At 38.4% G+C, this 27,641-nt stretch overlaps 1 protein-coding gene and 1 long non-coding RNA gene across 2 annotated transcripts in view; one reads left to right on the forward strand and one right to left on the reverse strand.

The window, feature by feature from the left end:
• The window catches only part of RGS5 (regulator of G protein signaling 5), a 60,679-nt gene that overhangs the window by 24,358 nt on the left and 8,680 nt on the right, over nucleotides 1–27,641 (forward strand). Inside the window, exons 2-4 of the mRNA XM_004027804.5 lie at nucleotides 10,414–10,524; nucleotides 16,809–16,870; nucleotides 25,884–26,050. Of these exons, the coding sequence (XP_004027853.1) occupies nucleotides 10,414–10,524; nucleotides 16,809–16,870; nucleotides 25,884–26,050 (340 nt within the window). The remainder of the gene's footprint in view (nucleotides 1–10,413; nucleotides 10,525–16,808; nucleotides 16,871–25,883; nucleotides 26,051–27,641) is intronic.
• On the reverse strand, nucleotides 20,397–26,930 carry LOC134756458 (uncharacterized). The gene is made up of 4 exons (XR_010129152.1): nucleotides 26,907–26,930; nucleotides 25,233–25,401; nucleotides 20,713–20,911; nucleotides 20,397–20,569 (listed from the first exon to the last, which is right to left on the reverse strand). It is a non-coding gene; the product is annotated as an uncharacterized lncRNA (long non-coding RNA).

Genomic DNA, 27,641 nt, shown 5'->3' on the forward strand with positions numbered 1-27,641 from the left:
GTTTCATCACCATTTTATGGTAAGTTCTCCTGAACACTTCCTGTTTAAGTTTAAGCAATCTTTGTGTGTGTGTATGTGTGTGTGCTGGGGTAGGGGCCTTTCACGCTTATAGATGGCTGGGTTTTGAAAATTTATAAATGCATTATTATTTATCAGTTTCTTGTTCGAAGCTTCATAATCTCTTGAAGCTAGAGCCCCTTGTGTGGGTTTAGGTATCATGTTGGTTAAGGGCAGGAACTCTGGTGCTTTTAGGATCAAGTCTCATTAGGCGTACTACATTGTTGTACCCTTCTGTGCTCCTACCACCTCCCTGGACTCCTGAAAATGCATATGTGGCTAGAGAAGATGAGGATTTGATTAGTCACAGAACCCTAAATCCCTGTCCTCTGACATTTTCTCAGGCATTCTCTCTTTTCCCTATTTTTCTGCTTCTTTTATTTATTTATTTTTAAATTTTTAATTTTTTTTTAATTCTTTTGAGACAGAGTCTCCCTTTTGTTTTCTAGGCCCAAGTGCAGTGGCACCATCTCAGTTCACTGCAGCCTCCACCTCCCAAGTTCAAGCTATTCTTGTGCCTCAGCTTCCCTAGTAGCTGGGACTACAGGCACGTACCACCACGCCTGGCTAATTTTTTTGTATTTTTAGAAGAGACGGCGGGGAGTGTTCACCATGTTGTCTAGGCTGGTCTTGAATTCCTGACCTCAGGTGATCCACCCGCCTCGGCCTCCTAAACTGCTGGGATCACAGGCATGAGCCACCATGCTCAGGCTTTCTGTTTCTTTCTTTACCGCTCATCAAACACAGTAGTCTTTCACTCCTTCTCTCTGGGAACAAGCTGGCGTATCTCAGTGATTTTGGGGTTTTGGAAAACAAATACCAAAATGGGATACTCTTGTCAATTATCATTTGCTTTTGACGTCACAACACAACTCCCTCAGAGGCAAGAAAGCACGAAATGCCTGGCAACAGTCTTTAAAGAGGAAAAATTACATGTGGAGGAACATATGAATTAACACCTGATACATTAATATGTATTTAAGCTATTATTATTATCTTTAAGAGTTGCTACAGATCACTTGTTTTCTGCATGTTTGCCGTGGAGAGGGGTGACTGCGTGATCATGGGTGGAGTCCTTGCACCTAGATTCAGGAATTGTATGATTAAATGAAAGTCTGGTGACCTCATGTGGTCCTCCACACTTGGATATGTCAGGGATCTGGGAGATAAAGTGTGTTTCTCCCCCAGGTGACTGAAGAAGAGGATGCCCAACAAGTAGGGCCAGGTTTATGAAAGCAAGACCACCCTACGCATAATGAAATCCAACTGTGCCATACTTTTTGGACAAATACTTATTAACAAGCTCATGTAAAATGTTTGTATGACTTATTCTATAATCTCAATAAAGTCCTAGTTCTTTCTGCCCTGACTACACCTTGTATGAAGGGTTTGCTCAGATACAATAATATTCTAAGCTGGGATTCTAATACCTTTTAGTTGATATCAGGCAACAAGAAATCTTAGCATCAATGTCTGGATAGAGGACTTTGTGGGAATCAAGCCACAGGTGCCATCCCTAAGGGTTAAGAGTGAATTACATTTTCAAAATCTTTCTATGGAATGGGTGGGGGTTTCCACAATAGTGTCACAAGTCCAAATAACTTGAATATTATTGTGACTGGAGAGCCCATTATCTAATGAACAAGCCTACATGTAAACACTCGCTTCTAGCATGCATTCCGCTAGTTGGCAAAGCATCTGATTTTGATCTCGATAGGGATAGCTGAGGCAGCTACAGCAGCCACCTTTGGAGCATGGTCTTTCTAAAGAGCTTGCTGACCACCGTTGAGATGTGAATGCTTGATTAGGTCAAGTAGCTGAATTAACTATGACATACATCATGTCATATTGTAGTGATTACAACCAGCTAAAATTTTTTATTTCATTGTTTTTCATTTCTTGTTTTGTATCTGTCTTGCCCAATTTAAACATAAACTCAGTGAGAGGACCTTATCTTTTTTATTTCGTTGAAAATATCAAAACATAGCGTACATCATGTGGTAGGCATTCAGTAAACATACTTTTAATTTGTTGAATAAATAAGTGAACAAAAGGAGAGGCTGCGCAGGGTTTTCTTTTTCTTTTTTTCTTTTCTTTTTTTTTTTTTGAGACTGAGTTTCACTCTTGTTGCCCAGACTGGAGTGCAATGGCGTGATCTCAGCTCACCACAACCTCCACCTCCTGGGTTCAAGGGATTCTCCTGCCTCAGCCTCCGGAGTAGCTGGGATTGCAGGCATGCACCACCACTCATGGCTAATTTTGTATTTTTAGTAGAGACGGGGTTTCACCATGTTGGTCAGGCTGGTGTCGAACTCCCAACCTCAGGTGATCTGCCCGCCTTGCCCTCCCAAAGTGATGCGATTACAGGCGTGGGCCACTGCACCCGGCCTGCACAGGCTTTTCTCTGTCCACCATGGTCCTAAGAAATTAAGTCAGCTTATTTAAACAAGAACCCTGGGAGACTTCCTAGTCTGTTACTGCAGGTTACTTGTGATGGTCCCTTACTGAAAATGAGCTAACCTGGGGTAGTTGAAGTAACAGCTTGAACATAAAAATGAAAAGAGTTGTTATTAAGACAATCTGCTGAAGGGAAACGTTAGAACATATCAAGAGTTGAAAGGGTATAATAGATAAACGTGCTTTCTGTGAATATATTTGACACAAATGACATTGTCAGTTCCATCTTTTCAGCCATCTTATAGTTTGAAGGGGCTTATTATGTAATTAATCACTAATATGAGCGAAAGCCTAAAACACTGCTAGGGAATGATTCACTTGTGTTTAGAAACAGAGCTTTCGTTTCTGAAGTCATATCATAACACATTAATACTACTACTACTATATATTCCTTAGCATTTTCTTCACCTTTGTATCATTTGGAGCACCCGAGGAGTATTTCATATTAACTAACCATAGAGTCATTTTCCATCATGTATCATATATTAATTATATAAATCAAGTAAGAAAATAAATACATGTTTTAACATGATATCACACTGTATTACTAAACTTCTCTTTCATATGCTGTTAAAGCACAAGCAATGAGTGAATTTTCTGTAGTTCAAATTGAAGTAGGTAAATTCAGAAATAGGGTAGATGGTAGATGCCAAAATGATAGATTCTTTCCACCACAATCACCCGGCACTGCCTTTCTCTGCAGTTAAGAGTCCATCTTGATTTTAGGGGCCATGCTGAGGATCCTGGCAAGTTGAGGATTTCAGTCCCAGAACTGAGCCGACTTTCCACTAGCATATTCTTATACTCCCCCTAAGGGTTTTCAAGATCATCCATTACCCTGTCTCGGAGCCACCTACGAGGAGCAAACTCCACTGATATGAAGTTTTAAATGAGCAGCCAGGAAGAAGGCTGTTCCAGCTTTCAACAAAATGCATTCTCCCTCTTGATAGGCCCGCGCAGGGACCCTCTGGGCCCCCTTCGCTCTGTCAGTCTGGGTTCTACCTCTCAGATTAGTTCTCAGCTGCACGGAACTCAGAGGAGCTCCTCTCTCCTCTGGTCTCTAATCCGGCAAATGTCTTACTCTCGGCTGTGGACATTGACGGCTAGCGACTGTTTTAGAAGCTTGTGTTTCTCTTTCCTGGGTATCTATTCCAGACATGTTCTTTTTAGTCCGTGGAAAGAAGCCTCGTAGTGTTTCTTCAGAAGGAAACAGCCTGGAACCAATCTGCTCTTTGCTCAGTTCTTTGCTAATGCTCACGCCTTCCCACAGCCAGCAGGGGGCATCTGCGACACGGATTTAAATTGCATTGAATTTAAATTGGATTATCCGATGTTAGGACACCTCTTTTGGAAATGTGTTGTAAAAATCTTGCCTTATGCTTCTCAACTTTCCTCCCTCTCTTCTTCCTTCTCGTTGTTCCTGACATATGTCTGGCGTCTACAGCGAAACCTGTTTGTGATTGCCGAAAGCCTTTCAACCACAGGAATAGCCTATGCCCCAGGGCTACTTCTGTTTCTTTTAAATCCTGAAAAATTATGGTCTCATAATTGATTCTTTTCAGATTGCTAGTGATTGCAATTATCCTCCCTGCCTCTTCTCATCAGCATATGTCCTATATAATATGAGTAACTAAATGCCCCACTTGACCATTCTCAATCTCTTTCAAGGACAGAAATTGAATTCACTTACTTTATAGTGCTTATAGTCATTTAATGGTGTTACCTCTGTCCAGTTAGCAAATTAGAGACATCTTAGTCCTCCGTGACTCATTCTAAGCTGCTCTCCAATATTTCACCTACTCCACCCCAAAATGCAGCTTTACTATAACCTAGCAATTCAGTTCATTCATTCATTTGCTCATTCATCAATTTACATGGCAAATCTTTATTGAATGCTATTAAATGCCAGGCCCTGTGCTAAGTGCTGAAGCTGTAATTGTGAACTAAACAAATGTTCACTCTGCTCTTGGGGACCTGACACTTTAATGGGAGAGATAGACAATATTCGCATATACATATACGTATGGAGATATAAATGCCAATTGAAAAATGCCATGAATGGAAAATTCAGAGGGCTCTGAGGATATATTAGGAGCAGTTTTTAGGTATATAATATCTCCCATTGCACATTGGGAAGTTAGGGCTCCTTGAGGTTAGAGTCTATGTTTGTTTGTTTGTTTATTTATTTATTTAGAGATGGAGTCTTGCTCTGTTGTCCAGGCTGGAGTGCAGCGGCATGATCTTGGCTTACTGCAACCTCCACCTCCTGGGTTCAAGCAATTCTCTGCCTCAGCCTGCCGAGTAGTTGGGATTACAGGTGCCTGCCACCACGCTTGGCTAATTTTTTTTGTATTTTCAGTAGAGATGGGGTTTCACCATCTTGACCAGGCTGGTCTTGAATGCCTGACCTCATGATCCACCCACCTCGGCCTCCTAAAGTGCTGGGATTACAGGCATGAGCCACTGTGCCAGGCCTACGTTCTTTTGTTTTTATACTCCACCTACCTTCATCAGTGATTGGAAAAATATCTGCTATACAGTTTACATATGTGTTTTATATTCAATTGTTCCAAGTGTCTCTGAAGCGAGAAACAACTCTAACCCTTGAAACACCTAGTATAAGATTTTATATATAATTGGTTCTTCACACATTCTGGTGGAATATAATTGTATTTCTCAAAATTTAACTATGTTTCTGTTTTTAGTGTTGCTTGTGCTGGTTTTCCACACTTATGCATCTTAAGGTGATAGCCCACTGAATTCACTCACTAGCAGGAAGGACTGAGGTGGTCCGTGGCCTTTTGAGTTTTGACTTCCCAGCCAGCCAGCATACCCACACAGGGAGCAGATTTAAAACTGCAAAACCCCAGAATTATTCAAACCATTTTCAGTTTGGAATCACTAATGTGAGTCATCTAGACAAAGAATTATCTTCCTCTGAGCCTTTAATTAAACTGTAACTCATGCATTTTCAATTGATTTTATTTCAAAACAAGTTTTTCTTTGTAAAACAAAAGAATAACAAGAGGAGGAAGAGAGATGACAGGAGATAAAAATAGTTTCTTGTTAACGAGCATTAATGTAATGTGGCCAGGAAAAAATGTCTAGTGTGCAGTCAAATAGAGCCCGAGACCAAGCATGAAATTGTAAACAAATTAGAAAATTATCTTCTCTGGATGGTGTTGTTTTTGATGTCAAATTAATGTCAGATACATTCAAGTTTATCTATAAAGGGAAAATAGTTTGGTAAGCTGGAGCTATTGTTTTGTTTGAATTTTTCATTTGGTTTGTTTTATTTTCTTATGTCTGTGAGGCTATGGTAGGGAGGAAAGGGAAAGGGGGGATGAAATAATATTCCAGGGATTCTTGAGGAGTAAAACAAATCTAACATTATTTAGTCTTGTGAAAAGAGTGCAATGTTTAAAGTGATTTGAACTTCAGCATTTGTCAGCTCCTTGGCCTTTAAACTTTACTGTTGTATGAGCAGAAATGCAATAATACTATTCATTCCCTGAATAATGAACTCCTAATTAAATTTAATAGACTTCACAACTTAAATACTCTTAACTTTATAATGCTCTATACTTGAGCCTATACCAAGCCAGAAATTGAAGCCATAGAAAGAAGTGTTTTCCAAAGCACTGAATATCTTTTCTCCCTTACATTTCCAGGGCAAATATGAGGAAAAGAGTAACCTGATGTTCTGGTATGTTAGTCTGCTCTGAGGAAATGGAATACGATTTTCTCTTGGCAATGTTGTAAATGATAGTTGATTTCTAGATCATTCCACAAAAAACTCTATTTAAGCAGTGATATAGATAAAATAGTAGTAGGGTACTGATTCATCCTGGTTTTAAAAGGATTTTGTGGTATGTCTTGAGCATTTAACTACCATTTATAAATGGTGTTTTCACAGAAAATGCATTCTGAAATAGTAAAAGAAAATGTGAGATACATTGTGTTCATATGATAGGATGCCACGTCTTTAAATACAGACAGTCTTTGAAAGGCGCTTTTCAATAGTTTTATCTCTTGTTTGTTTTCATACCAACTTTGCTGCAAGCTAGGTGCTGTATAGAGGTCCCTCCAACATCCATCCCTCTATCTGGAAGGGAAGCAGAGTAAGTTCTTTGAATTGGCTTTCTGCTGTCTCACATTTCACCCTCTTGCAGTACAAACTACTTTTACATCCCTTAAAATAACACGCACCCACCCTTCCCTCTGGAATGCTCATTCTTTTCTAGCCCAACTGACTGACTGCTGCTCGTTCTCTAGTTCCACGTTTGCCTCCTCTGAGAAGTTCCCCCTGATCTACCGTTGTGGACACTGGTGCTCCTCAGCGAGAGTTCTGCTGCTTTCTGGACAGTCTGTCTTTAAGCACCTGTTTGTGATTGTTTCCACATCTAAGACCTCTCCGGGCTAAAAGCACCTTGAAAGCAAGGAGCAAATCTAATGGTGTTTGTATATTTACTGCATACTGCCTGACACAGTAAACATGACCAATGAGTAAATCAGTAAGGAATAAATGAATTAAGTCACTAATAATTCTTTTACATACTTTCGATTTCTTTGTTCTAATTATCCCTTAATCTCCAACTATTATTCTTGCATCAGGAAATCAAACACAAATATTTTTCTGCCTTTTACAAAAGCAAAAGGTTCAAATGGAGCAAGAAATAGAAAAAAAAAAAGGAACTAAATTTGAGAGGGGGGATAAAGTTAAAACCAAAACAACCAACCAAACAGAAACCTAAACATGAGAGACTTTCATTACATCATTGTTATCTAAATAGTGGTGAGTGGACTATTGGGTCAAGGTTGAAACTGAAAACAGTTGCAGCATGGATTCCACAGATGGGTGCACAGGAAGGGAGGGACCTATGGAGCCAGGAGGACATGGATTATGGATGAAGGTTTTCATGGACTGGGTGGGATACTGTGTCCTAGTGCACCTTGCATCTCTGACTGTAATACTGCACATTAGTCAGCAGAGGGTAGCCACAAATATTGCATGCATTTCTCCTCCCCACTTAATGTTTTCTTCATTTTTCAGATAAACATAAAATTGGCAATTCTTTTCCCCAGAGGTAGAATATAGAAGGTTGTGGGTGTAGTAATTCCTTAGTAACTTGCGGGGAATTTTTTGTATGTTTCAATGTAATGTTCGAAGCTAGGGAACATGGGCGGTGGGTTGGAAAAATGATTGTGTAGTTAGAACTAACTTTAAAGAAGCCGTGTTCTATGCCAAATGCTGTGCTAAGTGACTCACATGCATTAGTATATTTAATCATCTCAAAAAGTCTTAGGATATACTATTTTATCAGTCCAAATTTCTAGGCAAAAGAACTAAACATTAGATAATTTAAGTAACTTGCAACACTTGGAATCAAAGCGACACTTATTCTAATTCACAATGTTATATAAGCTCCCTCAGCAGAACAGTCCCAGTTTTTACCCTAATGCCGTGCTGAGCTTGATCTGAGGTACTGTGGGACCTGAGTTGGCTTTAGTCAATGAGAGGGTCTTAGGGAAAGAGTGAAAGCAGAACAAAATGAAAAGGAAATGACACTGTAGAGATGACTGTTCCTAAAACACAGTTTTCAAAACCATATTTACTAGCCTAAAGGAAAATATGTTATAATTAGGTATTTATGGAGTTTTTATAAGTTACCACAGGTTTCCTTACATTTTTTTTTCCCTAATATCCGTAACTGCAAATCTTAGGCATTTACTTAAATTGCCTCATCACAGCCTCCCTGTGAACAAATGAGGAAAGTATGTGTACAATAGTAAAATCCTATTTGGCTGCCATGTGAACTTCACCACATCTCTTTAAGACTTTGGTTATGATTAGCATTGACTGGGAGGTAAATGTTAGCAGATTTGTAAAGAACAAAATCAAGATATTTTCAGTTCACTTTGGCAAATATTTTTAAATGTTTACTATATTGCCAAGCATTGTGCTAGGCACAGGGGTTAAAAGGTATTTAAGACTAAATTCCTACCATCAAAAAGTTCTCATATCCAAGTAGAAGAACAGAAACATAAGTCAATGACCATAATGCAATATGATGAACCCTGTCTTAAAAGCACGGGTAAAGTGCTAAGGTGACTGGGAAAGGGTAGCTTTTTGGGTCTCCCAATATTCAACAACTTGTCCTATGGATTAATATTTAAGATTTGCCTGGTGCTTTTCTAGTATAGAATTGTGATAAAGTGATGGATAGATTAGAAGGTTAGTTTTAAAACAGAGCGTGAAAATAGTTGCATCCTGTGATGGAGGAGTACCCAGAATTCTGACCATATCTACTCACTAAAATACTGAAGATACAAAGAAGCAGTAAATTCTGCTGTAGTTTGTTTTTTGGCAATTAGTACTCATTTATTAAGGCTTACTGCACATAAGATCGTCTGACAACCATAGAGAACAATGAATAAGGAGTTGGAAACAAAAATTTTATAGAGAAATAAATAATCAAGTAGAATGATTTAATTTTATAGCTGGAAATAGCTCAAAAAACATCTAAAATGATGGATAACTTCATCATTTTACAGATGAGGGAACTGAGGTCTGGCAGTAAAAAGTGATCATTTTACTTCTCAAAAGAAGATATTTATGCAGCCAAAAAACACATGAAAAAATGCTCATCATCTCTGGCCATCAGAGAAATGCAAATCAAAACCACAGTGAGATACCATCTCACACCAATTAGAATGGCGATCATTAAAAAGTCAGGAAACAACAGGTGCTGGAGAGGATGTGGAGAAATAGGAACACTTTTACAATGTTGGTGAGACCGTAAACTAGTTCAACCATTGTGGAAGTCAGTGTGGCGATTCCTCAGGGATCTAGAACTAGAAATACCATTTGACCCAGCCATCCCATTACTGGGTATATACCCAAAGGATTGTAAATCATGCTGCTATAAAGACACATGCACACGTATGTTTATTGTGGCACTATTCACAATAGCAAAGACTTGGAACCAACCCAAATGTCCAACAGTGATAGACTGGATTAAGAAAACGTGGCACATATACACCATGGAACACTATGCAGCCACAAAAATGATGAGTTCTTGTCCTTTGTAGGAACCTGGATGAAGCTGGAAACCATCATTCTCAGCAAACTATCGCAAGGACAAAAAACCAAACAGCACATGTTCTCACTCATAGGTGTGAATTGAACAATGAGAACACATGGACACAGGAAGAGGAACATCACACACCGGGGACTGTTGTGGGGTAGGGGGAGGGGGGAGGGATAGCATTGGGAGATATACCTAATGCTAAATGACGAGTTGATGGGTGCAGCACACCAACATGGTACATGTATACATATGTAACAAACCTGCATGTTGTGCACAGGTACCCTAAAACTTAAAGTATAATAATAATAAAAAAAAAGTGATCATTTTTTCCAAATGTCATATATCTAACAATAGTGAAGACCAGAGCCCTCAGAAGACTAGTAGGCAATGCATGCAGAGTTCTACCTGGGAACTCTAGCATCAGACAGCTTGGGCTCACATCTGTCTCCACCAAATACTGGCTGGGTTATCTTAAGTTATTTAAACTCCTGTCATTCAGTGACCTCATCTGCAAAATGGAAATAGTACTATAGTGTCTGCAGACATAAAATGAGAGAACACAGATAAAACAATAATGAGGATTAAAATGTAGTGCAAATTAATGAAGGACATACTAAGAGCTTGATAAATGCTATTTATTAGAACTTACATATCCTAATTTCTGCATTAGTATTCTTTCTGCCACAAGAAAAATAAAAGTGAAATGGGATTTTGTTCATTTTTGTTTCTCTGACACAGGAAGAAATCTCTTCTTAAAATCTGTATGCACATGTGGTGTCCTCATTTCCCCTTGTGTCTCTTCTTTCAGGGCCAAGGAGATTAAGATCAAGTTGGGAATTCTCCTCCAGAAGCCAGACTCAGTTGGTGACCTTGTCATTCCGTACAATGAGAAGCCAGAGAAACCAGCCAAGACCCAGAAGTGAGTCATGAATATGGATTCCACTCATTTCCTCCAGAGGATGGCTATTTTTCAAGTGTTTAGCACCATTCCTCATCTGTAGAACTACCCCCTTCAATTACTCATTAAGGATCATAAGAGCCCTCAGAGAGTTGGTTTGCAAAGAAGCTCTTTTTTTTTTCTTAACTATCTCATGTCTGGAGCATCTTATTGAATACAGGCAGAATACATAAAAAATAAAAGATAAGACTCTGCCTTATTTTTGAGAGACAGACATACTTATAAAATAGACAGACCATACTTATAAAATGATACCAGCCACTACAGCAGTGTGGTAAAAATACCTGCTCATTTACCGCCTTGGTAACCACTCCTGATCCAGTTAATTATGAGCCCTGGATGCTTACCTGCTGATGAACTATCTAAAGCTGCTTCCCAGCAGGGTGATGTGAGAACATTTCCCTCAGAAAGATACTAAGGACAAGGCAGACAATTTCAGCCTAATCGTTCCTTCTCCAAGATAGTGCCCCTCAAGTTCCAACAGAGGAACAAAGTCTGTTACTTAAGTGAAGAATGAACACTTGACTAGCTATTTCTATTTAATGTACACCAAGTATTTTTCCCAATTCATAAATTAATATTCTTGATTGGATTTCTGCAGTCCTCCCTCATCCCCATTCTCCTCTCCCTACACATTCCTCCTGTCAATTCAGGCATCCTAGGGAACTATTACTTCTAAAGAGTCATGATGTTATGGCAGTGAATCCAGGTCTCACAGTGTACATTGGCCCTGCTTTAACTCAGGAACACGACTCCCAGGATTCCCATCGTTCATCATCATCCCTGCTAGCTGCAGAGACTGTCACTACCTAGACAGATACACTCCATCTTCCCATTAAAACAGATATATCCATGAAAATCAAGAAAGGAAAATGGGAAGAAGAAAAGGCCAAGGCATTCAAATTCCTTCGCTCTGCTATCTTAGAGCTTTGAGGATATCACAGAAGTGTGGTAAAAATATAGGAGTCCCTCTAACCTCCTTTTCTCTTTTTAAATGGAACATTTGTGTAAATTGGCCAGCCTGTCCTCTGTCCAAATGACCTCAGCTTAACATAGCTGGATTGATTGGGAGATAAAGAGATGAGTTATTCTTTTTCTTTTTTTAATCTTTTTCCATTAGCCTAAGTGAATATTTCCATTCCTCCTTTTTTTTTATTACTTCAAAGTGATTCTAAACAGGAAGTGAGGCATAATTGCGTTTTCTGCATTTGAAAAGGAGAAGCTAATTCAGTGTGGAGCAGCAGGCACCAAGCGGTAGTGGAGAATAAGAACCACATTTCATAGCAGCAACAGATCAAAACATCTATTTTGAAGTAAACAATGTGACAATTTATTGATCCGTTGGAATTAACTTTAAAAAAATAGAGTTCTACATTTCCTGCTTTAAATCTCTGCTTTAACATTCACATAGACCCTTAAACTGTTGAGGTTAAAAGGGATTCAGAGAGAAGCTGTTCTGGAAGAAACCCTGGGGCTGACCATTTATTGGATTATTTACTTCTCTTGTCTTCCATCCCCTTTCTTCCTCCAGAAGCCTAAACTGCTTTGGAAAATTCCTTCATATCCCTAGAGAATAATTCTGTATCTATTGCATTTTCAACAGTGACCAATAAAAAAGTTTCCCACTCTCTTCTGAATCCACAAACCCTATCCCACCTCCTCATGTTTGGCAACTTTCTATGCCATTTATCTGACAGGAAATACTGTGTTCTGCATAAGCTCCATCTCTCTCTCTCTTCTCTTACTTTAAAATTTCTCTGTGTTTTTAACTCATGTTCTTCTTTCAGAGGGGAAAATAATTCTTCTCTTGATTGGAGGTATTTTTAACCCTTCTCATATTCTTTGGGTTACTGACATCAGTAGAATCCGTTTTTTTAAAAGCATTTTCTATTTTTTAACATGTATTTTTGAGTTCTGACTTTTAAAAACAAAAATGGACCATTGAGAAAAACAGAAATAAGTGCTTATATTCCTACCCACTAAAGACAGCTCTGTTCCCCTTTTTGCACTTTTAGTAGCCCTTTTTCCCCTGTGGACCCTCTTCCCCAGGAGCAAACAGGTACCCATGTTCCATGCTGAAAAATTCTCTCCCTGCCTTTCTCTCCTTCTGCTTCTATGCCTTTCTCTTACTTTTACTGGCTAACTGTAGAAAGAGAAGTCTGTACTCATGGCTTTCAGTCTTTTCTGTATCTCCTTCTTAACCAGCTTCAACCTTACTACATCACCCGAACTGTTGTTTCTAAGGCCCCATCTGTGACTTGTCTGCAGCGTTTGACGGTTCACCAGTGACCTACTGTTTTTTGTGTGTTTTTTTGAGACGGAATTTCGCTCTTTTGCCCAGGCTGGAGTGCAATGGCATGATCTCAGCTCACCGCAACCTCCACCTCCCAGGTTCAAGCAATTCTCCTGCCTCAGCCTCCTGAGTAGCTGGGATTACAGGCATGTGCCACCACGTCCGGCTAATTTTGTATTTTTTAGTAGAGACAGGGTTTCTCCATGTTGGTCAGGCTGGTCTCGAACACCTGACCTCAGGTGATCTGCCCACCTCGGCCTCCCAAAGTGCTGGGATTACAGGCGTGAGCCACCACGCCCAGCCCAGTTGACCTACTCTTAAAACTCTCTTTCTTAACTTCTAGTCCCGCATTCCCCACCTGCCTTCTCTTTCTCTAAGTGCTCCCACTGTTGCTCACCCTCTGGATGTGAGCATTCCTTAAGGCTCTGCTGTAGGTCCTCCTGAGAAACAATAGACAACATTAGCCAACCACATAGGTTTAGTTTGTGATAACTGTTATCATGGCTTACGAAATCATCAATTGTAAAATGTTAGGAGCTGATATAGATATTCATATAGTTTATTTTATATTATAAATGTCTCCCTTTCCCCTGCCTATGTCAGCAATTTTTAACCCCTTTTTCTGGTTTGTTGTTGTAGTGATCATTTTATACTAAGGAATGACCTCCACACATAAACAGTACCTAGCCTGTGCTAGTGGAAAACAGTTACAGAAAGTTGTCCTGCATACGCTCACCTGGTTAGGGTGAGCCTGGTTGTGAGTACTAAAGATCTATGTACAATTTCAGACCCGCATAAGGATGTCAAAAAATGACATGTTTTGCTTGTTCTTAAGTCTGTATACCCAACCATGATGCCCAGGTCACCACTGGTTATCAGGTAAGGGCTCAATAAATGCTCATCAACTTGAGCCTGGTCATGAGCAGACTGTACTGTTGGGCAGGAAGGGAGAGGGGACTAGGCACATCTAATTGACAGTAAATAACTTGAATTTTCTTTTCCTTGTTAAAAGCACCAATGTGTAAGAACATTTTTAAGACATTTAAGTATGTGCCAGGCACTGCGCAGATTAAAAACCAAATCAAACAAAAACAATACAAAAACCAAAAACAAACAAAAAACCCAACCACAGGCACTTGAGGTTATAGCTAGTAAGTGCCAGCATTGCCAATAGCAGTAATAATGGTTCATGGGACTGGTCATTAAAATCTGAGTTTGGGGTTATTTGTGGCTTTCATCAGCCAGGCTAACTCAAGGCAAAACCATCATTCATTTACTTATTAATCTGACACACATTTATTGCAAGGTGGATTGATGCTGTAAGGGTACACCACAGGATAGGGTGGAATGGGAAAAGTTCTCTGTGCATGACAACCTATACCCTTCGGCAGTGAGTGCCTCATTGCCATGTGAGAGATTCAGTGAGTAAAAGTGGTAAGAGTAGAGTAAAAAGAGAGACAGCACTTCCAGCAGAGATGGCCGCTTCCTGGGCCAGGTGGCATTTACACTAGGCATTATAAAACATGTGGTTAATCATCTCTATAAATGTTTATTTTGAGTTTCATTTGAAATAGCTTTCTCTCTCTCCCCCACACTCCCACACACAGAAACTCCATACCCATCCTCTGTGGTCAGCTATGACCTTGCAAACCAGAACATTTATTGGTCATTTAGATCTGCATCTATCTTGTTTCCAATGAAGTCAGACCTAATGAGGACTGGCAAATTCTGAGAATAAGGACAGGATGAACCTCTGTTAACTCCTAGGCTGGTAATCAAAACACTGGGCTTCATGCTGTGGGGGATGTGTCCTACTTGACTGTGCCCTTAAATCAATTTGGACCAATTTCACCCCCAAGCGGGCTCTGCACATTTCCTTTTCAGGAATTTAATCTTGGCTGTGATGTGCTGCTGTTATTGACCATTAGCCTGGTTCCAACAAGGCCATTTGGGACAAATCAGATTGGATAACATGCTTAAGTCTGGTATACCTGCTCATGTAATTTCTTCTTCCTTTGCTCCTCTATACTAACCAGAGGAAAAGTGGGGCAGGAAAGTGATTTCATTTAATGAGAATATTTATAAAATCAGGAGATCCTGTGAGTAAATCAGCCTTCCTCTTGCTCTGAGCTACTTTCTTTTGTCTAATAATTTAATGTCCTGCTGCTTCTGTCAACAATGAATAGGGAATTGGTGGGTGTCTATTGTGTGCAAAACTTTGAACCTACTATAGTGAAGAAGGTAAGATGTGTAAGACCTTGTGCTAAACATGTAGGCATGAAGTAATATGTACATAAAACAGTTCTCCACTTGCAGTAATATAAAAGAGCCAAGAGGAGTTATTGACCTCTAGTAGATAGGTCCTTTTCTGGTTAGAAATAAAATGAACAAGAATGCTATAGAGACATAATTATAATCACCCCGTTCATGCCATTTTTTTTTCTTCGTGTGCTCCTTTATACTAGCCAGAGGAAATGGGAAGAGGGATGGGTAGCTCACGTGTTAGAAATAAATTTCTGAGGCATCAGTATGTTTTCCATCTATGATGCCTGTGTTTCTAGCCAGCAAAACAGAAATCAACCAAGATTATTTCACAAGGTTTGTTACCCTCAATGTGGCAAGTTTAACTTGGAAAGAGTGAACACATGAAAGTTTATGAAAAATCATACAATCAGGACTCACAACCGATGCATGTTCTGCAATAAGGAATAGAGAAGTAAAGGGATTATTCACAATACTTTACCCAAAACCTACTGCCGTCTTGGACTCCTTACATAAATAAAGTGAGGCTGATTCTGCGCCTGGGACAGCAAAATGAAAAGTAGAACAAGCAGCTGTCACATCAACCAAAGCTGCAAATCTGAATAATTAACCACCATCCCCGAAATATCATTGTATAAAAACTAGAAGCAGGAATTTTTTTGATTGCCTGGACAGTTGATAAACAAATTAAGAGCTAAGGAAATTCCAGTTTAGGAAAAACACCTCAATTGGCCCTAATATTCTAGTAAATGCTTTGTCAGTCTGTTTTGATTTGGCAACGAAGAACTCACATCATAATGCAAGAGTTCGAGCTGGGTGAGCCGAAGAGTGTGCAGTCAGCCATTTTTCCCAGACAATATCAGCTCCACTTGACACATCCTGCTGTGAGAGAAAAATTGGTGGTTGAGATGAAATAGCTTCAGGGTTTCTGCATATATAAATGTTAAAATAGAAACAGCCTAAGGAGAAATTATATGTTGGCTATAACCTTCTCCTTTTGAGTCAGCATCTCGAGCATTTGTGTATAACATTCCTATTCAGGATATATTAACCACTCTTTTTTTTTTTAAATTAGAAAGAGTAAATCTTTAAAAAAAAAAGTCTGATCCTGTTCTAAGTGGGTAGGAAAAATGCACCTACATTTTTAACATGTAAATTTGCTATGATCACAATCCCAACATAAGGAAAGCATTATACACTCACATCTTCCACTATCCTTAATTAGACAGCTTTGGGATGTGGATGTGGAACCCCAATGCCCTCTGCTGATTCAGTTAGGTGGTTAACATGCAGTATTGGTGAGGCAGAGAACAGGAGTTCAATCTCTGTAATGGGACAACTGCATTTCAAATTATATTTGGAAAAAAGACCACAGTTGGAACAACTTTCATGGGATACATAAGACTATCAAGACACAGCTTAATGTCAAACAAACTCTACTTTTAAAAAGGGAAAGACCTAACCAAAATGTTCAAAAAAGATGAAGATATGCAATAAAGATGTATGAAAGCAAACCCAGCTCATCAAACCCAATTGTTAGAGAAAAAATAACTTAAACTTCCTTGTCCTGAGGACAGACCAGCAGTCATATCATTTCCATGTAAGAGAAACAGGAAGTAGTTATTGCTGGTACATGTGGTTCAATGTCTACTTACGCCATACCCCTTTTCTCTCCTTATTATTGATGTAGACCCTCGCTGGACGAGGCCCTGCAGTGGCGTGATTCCCTGGACAAACTCCTGCAGAACAACTGTAAGTTTCCATTGTTTGTTTTTTTAAATAAAGGTCAGGTTAGAGACAGAAACAAAAAAACATCTTTGTATTACCTGTGTTCTTCTTCCCCAATGTTGACATTTCTTCAATTTTTGAAGGTGATATCAATAAGGGAAGGGGGCTGCAGGTATGTGATTATCCAGTTCACAAGAAAAGGAGGGTCCGTGGCACTATAAGGGAATGTGAACATAAGGTATTCTGAAGACTCATGATTGCAGTTGTGTTCCCATCTGTCCTGCTTACTTGCATGAGCCAGAACAAGTGGCTTGACCTCCTCAACATTCTTACCAGTAAAATAGAGAAATTACATTTCCTGACTTAGCCTTATAATAAATTGATAAAGATCAGATATAGCAGCATAAAGATCGCTAACAAATCATGAGTAGTACATCCTGGTTCAAACTATTATACTGTCAACTGCTCTTGTGACCTGACATGGGTTGTTATCTCCCCCAGCCTGTTTCCTCTTCTGGCACCATGCCTTTTACATCTTCATTCAAGAAATGACAAAGGTGCTGATCAGTGCAGACTCTTTTCCAAGCTAATACCAGTGCATCAATAAGCACTAGGTGCATTTCCCCAATCCAAAATCCTTACTGATTCCCATGGCTTACAGTACCAAGTTCAAATTTCTGATGTTCAAGATCACCATAACTATATGGCCGGTCTGTAGGCAAATTGAAGAGTTCTCTGTTCCATATAGGATTTCTACATATAATCCCCTTGGCTGGAATATCTTTTACTCATATCTCTCTCTCTTGAAATTCTCCCTCTCCTATAATAGGTAATTCAAATAAGAAATGCCTAGTGTTCCTTGACCATCCAGAACAATTTATCCACCCTCTGAACTTCCAAAGTCATTTGTCTGCACATCTTTTATTCTACTTAATACTTGCTGCCTTATGTTCTGTTCATAGTTGGCTCACTTCTATGATAGGCTATAAACTCACAAACGGGCAAGAGTTAGTCTTTTTCATGTAGATAATTTCACAACAGGAAGTATATAGTATTGGGAAAACAAATACTTGTTGAATAATTCACTCTAAAAGTATGAGTCAATTTAAAATACCCTACCTATATTTCTCCATCTTTATAACAAGAATGGAATATGAAACTTTGTCACATGCTTTGCAAAGATAAGGATTTACAAAATATTTCTCACAAGACCATTATGATTAATGGGCACAGAGTAGATGACAAAGAATATATGTTGGATTGTATATGAACATTCCTTATGTCTTACTTTTGGTGTCATAAGCTTCTGCTTACCTGCAATAGAATTAATCTTTTATTTTTGGAGACAGAACCCCACAGTCTCTAATTTGGAACTTTCTCTAGCTTATTCATTTCTGATTCTCTCTCTTTTTTTCTTGTGCTAAACAAAGTACCCTGCCCTGACACATGTAAGATGTTTGGTGAATATTTATGTAGTGAATGAGTGAATGAACTAAATTCATTTTGCTTCTTGGACCTAGAAATTCCACAAGGTCAGCTAGTAGAATAATATTTATGTTTATTAATGGACTTATTGTCTTGCCTTAGTGGTTTCTGGGCCAATAGCAGATTGACAGATGACCTATTGATAAATTATGAATACTAGTACTCTGAGCACAGGTATTTATTGCTATTGTTAAAAAACCTGAGTTAGCAGAACTATTTTCATGTTTTCAAAACCTTTAAGGAGAAGAATAAATATTTATGTGCCCATATACAATCCTTTTCAGTCACACTAAATCCTTAGGGCTACATGTCTATATATTTCAGGCTTTTGGGAGACAGAGAGCTACTAGAATAAGAAAGCTAGGGTTAGATAGAGTTAAAGAGAGGTAAGCTAGAGGCAGTTAGTGTTTGAAGGACTGAAGATTTTCAGCTTGCAAACAGATGATTACCATCGTGTTGAGATTGAGGCCCAAGAGCCTCACAGTAATATTTTCTACTTCTCAGAGGGGAAAATATACATGCACTTGTGTGTGTTCATGTATGTATGTGTGTATAAACATGTATGTATGTGTATATATATAATATTCACAATATTTCATTTAATTTATATATGCATTTTGAAATTATATATGTGTATATATGTGTATGTAGTATGTATGTGTATGTATTCCTGTGTGTGTTTGCCTGTGTGTTTATATATAAGTTCCACATAATTATCTTCTTAAGTAATTAATATTTTTAAGACCTGGGCAATTAATTTCCCTAAAGCAACAAATAAGAAAGCATTTATAACTATTCTAGTCAATGCTTTCCTTGAAAGGGACACTAATCCATTCGAAGTAGCCCAACTAAAAAAGAAGGGTTATGGTATGGAGACCTCACAGAAACAAAGGCAAGCCATGCCCTCTGGGAGGCAAAGCCATCAGTAAGTGAGACAGTCTCTCCCCTCTGTTGCAGGAAGTCAGGGACCCCGAATGGAGGGATCGGCTGAAGCCATGGCAGAAGAATATAAATTGTGATGATTTCATGGACATTTATTAGTTCTCCAAATTAATACTTTTATAATTTCTTACACCTGTCTTTACTGCAATCTTTGAACATAAATTGTGAAGATTTCATGGACACTTATCACTTCCCCAATCAATACCCTTTCTTCCTATGCCTGTCTTTACTTTAATCTCTTAATCCCGTAATCTTCATAAACTGAGGAGGATGTATGTCACCTTGGGACCCTGTGATGATTGCATTAACTGCACAAATTATTTGTAGAGCATGTGTGTTTGAACACTATGAAATCTGGGCACCTTGAAAAAAGAACAGAATAACAGCAATGATCAGGGAACAAGGGGGACAACCTTAAACTCTGACTGCCGGTGAGCTGGGTGGAACAGAGCCATATTTCTCTTCTTTCAAAAGCAAATGGGAGAAATATCACTGAATTCTTTTTCTCAGCTAGGAACATCCCTGAGAAAGAGAATGTGTCCCTGAGGAGGGGCCTCTGAAATGGCCGCTTTGGGGACGGCTGTCTTTTATGATCGTAGTTGAGGGATGAAATAAGCCCCAGTCTCCTGTAGTGCTCCCAGGCTTATTAGGATGAGGAAATTCCTGCCTAATAAATTTTGGTCAGACCAGTTGTCTGCTCTCAAACCCTGTCTCCTGATAAGATGTTATCAATGACAATGCGTGCCCAAAACTTCATTAGCAATTTTAATTTCACCCCGGTCCTGTGGTCCTGTGATCTTGCCCTGCCTCCATTTGCCTCGTGATATTTTATTGCTTTGTGAAGCATGTGATCTCTGTGACCCACACCCTATTCATACACTCCTTCCCCTTTTGAAAATCACTAATAAAAACTTGCTGGTTTTACGGCTCAGGGGCATTACGGAACCTGCCGACAAGTGATGTCTCCCCTGGACACCCAGATTTAGGATTTCTCTCTTTTGTACTCTGTCCCTTTATTTCTCAGACTGGCTGACACTTAGGGAAAATAGAAAAGAACCTATGTGAAATATCGGGGGTGAATTTTGCCCAATACCCCTCTCTAATTCTCTACTCTTACCGTCACTCTATTGCTCTCTTCTTCTTTATCTGTCTCTGCTTCTCCCCATGACTTGTCTTTCTCTGTGTCTCTCTTGCCACTCTGTCTTTGCCCTTTGCTTCTCTCTGTCTGGCTGTTCCTAGAGAAGAACCAGTGGAATGCCAGGCTTGCCCAGATAATTCTACTCCAACATCACTGACCTGAAGAGACAATATTTGACCTATTTTCCCAGACATCAGCTATAGAATACCATGAATAACTGTAAGCCAAACTGACAAATCAGTTCTTATGAGAAGTTCTTATTTGAATCCACAAAAACTAATAGTCTATAATCAGAAATTACCCAACATTAGCTGTGGCTGATGCAAAACAGGTAATGAAGAAAGATACATTTGGGACATATATACATCTAAAACTTCACAACTGGGGCCAAGTGCGGTGGCTCATATCTGTAATCCCAGCACTTTGGAAGGCTGCAGCAGGAGGATCGCTTGAGGCCAGGAGTTCAAGACCAGTCTGGGCAACATAAAAAGACCCCATCTCTAAAAAACAGAAAAAAGAAAGAAAGAAAATTAGCCAGGTGTGAGGCAGGAGGATGGCTTGAGCCCAGCATAGTACCACTGCTCTCTAGCCTGGGCCACAGAGAGAGACCCTGTTGCTATAAAAACAAATCAAGACAAACCACTTCACAATCTCTTTTTGCATGTTTGATTTGATAAATTTAAACCATTTAAACTTGAGGAGTAGCATTTTGTCAATTTATAAGGGAAATTTGGCATTGTTATGTTAATGTAGGATATTGACTTTCACAGTTGATGTGTTAAATAGTTCCCCAAGAATTCCTTACATTCATATCTTTAATTTTTATTGAGTGGAAATGAAGTTAATTGGTACCAAGCTTCTAAAAAATATAAGACAGTTAAGTTGCTACTCAATCTCTTCTAACAAGGTTCTTCTCACTTTCCTTCATTTTTAAAGTAATTTTTAATCATCCAGTATATGTGACTGTGTTCTGAAAGTATATCAACTTCCTACATGTTTTGCCTTCAATTCTTTAGGTGGCACCATCTGTTTTCATTTCATAGTCACGTTGGGCATATAAACAGTGTGTTGTTCTTCAAACACAAAAATAGATTTCACATGGGAGTTTAAATAAGAGTGACATTTAATAGTTCCCCACAACCATTTTTAAGAGCAGAGAAGAATGAAACAAGCCAGAAGCAGCAAAGTTTTTATGTGGATCTCCCTTCCCTAGGAGTTTCAGAAGGCCAGAGCATCTCCTTGAGACACCCTTGTGATTTAGATTTGTCCATGGGAAATGAAGGAGCCTGAATCCAGACACATCTTTTTGTTTCTATCTTTGCACTCCCCTTTTGCTTCTTTCTCTTTGGTTTTCTTCCTTCTCTTTTCTGGCTCATTTTTGTCATCATCTTCCTCGCAGGCAACCATAATTTCCTTGAAAATAATTATTATAATAATAAAAGCAATAGCTAACACTTATTATTCATCATGTGCCAAGCACTGTTCTAAGCACTTTGCATATGTTAATTTAATGACTGCAATAATTTTAGGACTTGAGTGCCATCACAATCCCTAGTTTTCAGAAAATGAAATTGAGATTAAGGGGAATTAGGTAACTTGCCCAGAAATAAAATGCTATAACAGCAGCAAAATCCATAATTAATTTTTTAAAGTTAGTGTTCTTTGATTCTGTCACTTGGAAGGAAATGCTTCCCTGAATGTGTCTTATTTCTGTGGGAACCTCTATTAAATGTTAGGTGCACAGATTTAGACTGGGAGGTGGGATGCAAAAGAGAGGCAAACAGGTGAAACATACTCAAAGAATTAACAGCCTAATGGAAAAGATATAGAAGCAAACAATCCCAATAAAAGAACAGAAAGTGACTGCTTCTCTCATAATGATAAAAATCTTCAAGAGCAAGTCGATGGTAGTAAGTAAAGGCTACCTCACAGATGAGGCAACATTGGAGTTGGGCTTAGAATTAATTAAAAGATTAATTTTAAATTTGTAATGAATAACAATAATGAACACCAACATGTATTGAGCTACATAATGATTATTATGTCAGGTACCATGTAAGAATTTTATATGAATTATTTATTTCTCTGCACAACCCCATCAGATAGGTTCCATTAGTACCTCCATCGAACAGATGACGCAACAGAGTCTCAGAGAGATTTGATGACTTGCTCAAGTTATTGCAGTAATATAATTTTTAACCAATAAGCTAGAAATGGTGCTTATCAACTATCAATGACTTCATTTTTATCCCCCCTGGTTGAAGAGATTTGCACTAATCTAGTTTTTAATATTTTTTTCCTTTGTAGCAAACTGACTTGGATTTGTCTAATGCTCCTTTAATTTTCAAAGTGATTTTATAGGTGTTTTCATCTTGTTCTTAGGTAGGGCTGGCTGCTAGTTTACATGGATGTCAAAAGTGACACCATTCATTAGGGTGAACTCTGGAATTGTAATGTAGATTACAACCTGGAGTGTTTCCATAAGACCAGATAATCAGGTGGGTTTCATTGGCTTTCTAGAGAGTGGATGCCTGGCGAGGTGGGTTGAGAGGTACTCTGACGCTCCGTGCAGGCTCAGCAGGGAAGAATGTGGTGATTTGTCAGGGAGGTGTGCTGAGGCTCTACTGGAGTGGGTAGAGGAATGGCTGTAGGGCAAAGAAAAAATGTGTGTTCTTTGCAGAATAGAGACATTTGGCCTGGATTGTGTTTGACTGACCCAATAGGATGTCCGCAGGGGTGATAGGAACTAAACAGAGATAGTGGCTGAGGAAGGAACTGACAGACAACCAGAGGCTAAAGAGGAGAAGGGGTCTCAGGGGTCGCTTTAGAGGGACCTCTAGAGAGTGCCCAAAAGCCAGGTGCACAGATTTAGAGAAGGAATAGCTTTACACATCTCGCAGACGAATACAATATAAAGAGCTATTTTATGAGTTATACATGAACAAAAAGGTTAAAAGAATATTGTGGAATTCAATGAAAGTTACAAAATTAGTATCCAGGAAATGGACTTGCTGCACAGAAAAGTTATTTTGCAAGCTTATTCCCTGGAAAGTCAGTAAATGTGAACATTTCTGTGGAATCCCGGCATACATCCCCGGGTCATAAATAAGAATGTTTGGGAGGACTGAGATTTTGTCCCTATGCTTTCCAAAGATGCAGAATGGGTGATTCAGAGATAGGTTGTGGGGATATGGGGCTAATTAGAATAAATTTGTCACAGACTTATTCTGTGGAATTATTTTTGCCTCCAGCCGTCTTAGACCTTATTGTGTGGGAGCTCATAAGACTTCATTTCCTGGAAGCTAAAACATGCCTGAGAATGTTTTCATTTTGACAGAGACTATCTGACCCCTTTTGTTTAAGAAACAATGGACGTTTTAACCATGACAGAGAGAGAAATAAGTTTTATATTTTTCTTTTAGCACTTATGCTAACTCTCATGTCACCAAGTTAAGACAAATAGTGCTGGAAATATAGTAGGAAATATTAGAAGAGAGAGAAAATACACCTGATTTTATCCAGTTACAGGTTATCAAATGGTTTTAAAGTAATTCTTCTGGCCAAGTTTCTAGAAAAAGTTTTTTTTTTTCCTTGTTTTCCTTTTCCCTTCTTTTCACAAGTGTTGAAAATTGTTTATTATACCTACCATTGCTCCTAGATATATTTTTATTGTTAATCAATTAAAAATGTATTTAGGGTAAGTACAGGAAGAAGGGATCAAATTACAAAGTGTCTTTTTTGGATCCTGAAATTGATGGTGACCCTAATACAAGTTAACGATCATCCTAGGCATTCTTTTTCTTTAAAATTGGGTATAGTTTCAGGGTACTGTGAAGGGTATGAGAACAGTAAAAATATACAGGAGGTAAATTGAAAATGGATAACTATATATAGCGTCTTTGTTTTTATCATTGCATACATTTTATGCTTGTGTGAAATCAACGTATTGGCAATGACTAATAAATAAAACTTTAGAGCCTATAAAAAGAATAGTTAAAAAGAATAAATGAAAATTAGGCCAAAGGAAATGAATTCAGAGTGTAAATATGATGCCTAAGCAGAACTAATGTATTGCAGAAGTGTTTCCAGGTGGGGGCAAATTAGAGAAAACTGGACCCTAAAGTACTGGTGACAATAATCCTTCCTTCTGCCCTGGGGGGCAAAGTGACATTCGAAACATGTTACTGAGGGTAGGTCTGTGATTTTGATACAGCTTCTGGAAAATTAGAGTTTTTCTCTCTCCTCCTGTTTGAAATCTTTACTTTTCTTAGATAATAAATGAACATGAATTCTCTCCCTATAGCCATACATTGTTTAGAATTTTGGTTTATATATATATATATGTGTGTGTGTGTGTGTGTAATATATGCTGAATAATACATATATATATTCAGCATTAAGGAGAAGGAAAATATTGGATCAGGCCCAAGAATCCTTACATATACATAGTTTTATAGTTTTAGTCTTATAGTTTTAGTTTACAATTAAAAACTATATCTATATATAATAGGCTATATCTATATCTATATAGACTAAAATATCTATATATTATATATAGATATAATTTTTAAATTATAAACTAAAGTTTATCCTACATGAGCAATTGTACACTGGAAACAGAATCATAATAGCTATAATCATATTGCATTTAGCATGTTAAAGAAACCTGATGTATAATTGATGGACATGGTAAGTACGCTACATGGGGTAACTTCATCTGGCCCTTTCCCACTCATCCTTTGGGTCTCAAATTGAAAGTTACTTCCTTGCCTTCCCTTAGCCTAAAATGAAGTCAGGACTCTCCTATGACTCTGCTACTACCTTTCATACAGTTTTCCTTTCATCGTGTAAATGTTTCTTCTGTTTCTTCATTTTCTTTCTACTTTTTCCAGAATCTATAAGCTCCATTAGGACAGGAACCATGTCTATTTTACTTATCGTGGTGACTTAAATCATAGTGCTTGGAACATAATAGTTAAACAAAAATCATCTGTACAAAGATAAAATAAAGAATTGTGAGTAGTTCATAGTGATACTTAACATTAACATTACTTGTATAGACAAGCCAAGTTTTAAATGTATTATTTTCTCCTTGGTAGTTTAAGTGTCCAGAACGGCATTAGTGTTAATAGTGTTCCTTGATACGTAAATAGGTAAACGTTTGTCACTTAAATAGACATTGCATTTGATTGTTTGGAAAGACAATGTGGTAAATCTCTCTGTCTAGTTCTAGAGTTCCATACGGCTCTGCATGATAAGCAGGGCTTGAGCTCTGTGTTCTCTGCTGTCTATCTTCCATCTCTGTCTCATTCCTTCTGCATTTGAATGAAGGAGTAAAGGAAGCTAGACGTGAATGAGCTAAAACTTTGTGCATAGAAGAGTATTGCTAAGCCCTTTCCCTTTCTCTCATGGATACAACATTTGTTAAGTAAATTAATAAATTTCTCCAGCTGACTGTTTTTTTCTTTCCAGATGGACTTGCCAGTTTCAAAAGTTTCCTGAAGTCTGAATTCAGTGAGGAAAACCTTGAGTTCTGGATTGCCTGTGAGGATTACAAGAAGATCAAGTCCCCTGCCAAGATGGCTGACAAGGCAAAGCAAATTTATGAAGAATTCATTCAAACAGAGGCTCCTAAAGAGGTTGGTGTGTGGGTAGGTGGGTCAGTTAAGGGCAGCTCATTGGCTCTCAGGAAGGATTTACATCTGAGACACAGACCTCCCTTTGGGAGCCAAAGGCTATTCCTATTTGTGAGTCGACCACCTTATTAAGCACCTACTGAGTACAAAGGAAGAGCAACATGGTCAAGTATATATGAACATGAATCCTGTTCAGACCGCTTTCTAGTTTTATGGGTCTCACCTCCACTAACCTCCAGTGGAGATCATACCAATGTGAAATCTTGCATGAATTGTTGAGTCTCTGTGAACCTCATTTCTTCCTTTGTGAAAATAAGAATAATGGAGACTACTTTATGGAGATGTTGTGAGGATTAAATTAAATAGTGGGCGTAAAAACTTATACAGGTTGAATATCTCTGATCTGAAAATTCAAAATTCATAATGCCTCAAAGTCTGAAACTTTTTCAGCACCATGATGCCACAAGTGGAAAATTCCACTGACCTCTTATGATAGGTCTCAGTCAAAATACAGCCAAAACTTTTTTCATGCCCAAAATTATTAAAAATATTACATAAAATTACCTTCATGTTATATGTATAGGTATATATGACACATAAATGAACTTTGTGTTTAGACTTGGGTCTCATATTAAGATATCTTATCTCATTATGTATATGTAAATATTTCAAAATCTCAAAAAATTCAAGATCTGAAACATTTCTGGTCCCAAGCATTCCAGATAAGTGATGTTCAATCAGTGTATTATTCCTTTCTCTCACTGCTATGAAGAAATACCAAAGACTTGGTAATTTATAAAGGAAAGAGGTTTAATTGACTCACAGTTCCGCATGGATGGGGAGGCCTCAGGAAACTTACAATCCAGACAGAAGGCACCTCTTCGCAGGGTGGCAGGAGAGAGAATAAAAGTGGAGTGAAGGGGGAAGCCCCTTATAAAACCATCAGATCTCGTGAGAACTCACTCACTATCACAAGAACAGTATAAGGGAAACTGCCCCCATGATTCAATTATTGCCACCTGGTCCTGCCCTTGACATGTGGCAATTATTATGATTTAAAGTGAGATTTGGGTGGGGACACAGAGCCAAACTATATCAACCAGTATCTCAGTGTCTGAACTCATTAATGCCTAATGAGTATTTCTACAACTTTTCTTTGTTTTTCTTTCCATTCCCATTTCTATTCTTTCCTTTAAACACCTCTCTTTTTTTTGCCCTCTCTACTCTTCTTTATCCTTTATTTCCCCACTTAGACTTTTCCATTTACACTGTACTTGGGACAATGGTATATTTACTCATGAAAATCAAAATATTACAAGAAAATGGTGCTAGAGATGTTGAAAGCCAATATACCACTGATTGACTGCTAAAGCCCAGATTTTTGTTGATTTCAAAGAAACTTTGGGGAAGTTGATCTGCTTTTTTCTTTGTTATTTATAAAACCACATTGAAAGCCTATTGTGGAATTCAGGATAGCCACAGCAAGCCCTGTTCATCATGGTTTGGTCAGGTAACTCTAATTTCACTTGTTTCTTTTAATCCAGTCTGGAAAGTAAATGTTTCATCAAGGTTTGGAGTCAAGCACGGAGGTGAT

The sequence above is a fragment of the Gorilla gorilla genome, chromosome 1 (genome assembly GCF_029281585.2).
Source record: "Gorilla gorilla gorilla isolate KB3781 chromosome 1, NHGRI_mGorGor1-v2.1_pri, whole genome shotgun sequence".
Taxonomy (NCBI): Eukaryota; Metazoa; Chordata; class Mammalia; order Primates; family Hominidae; genus Gorilla; species Gorilla gorilla.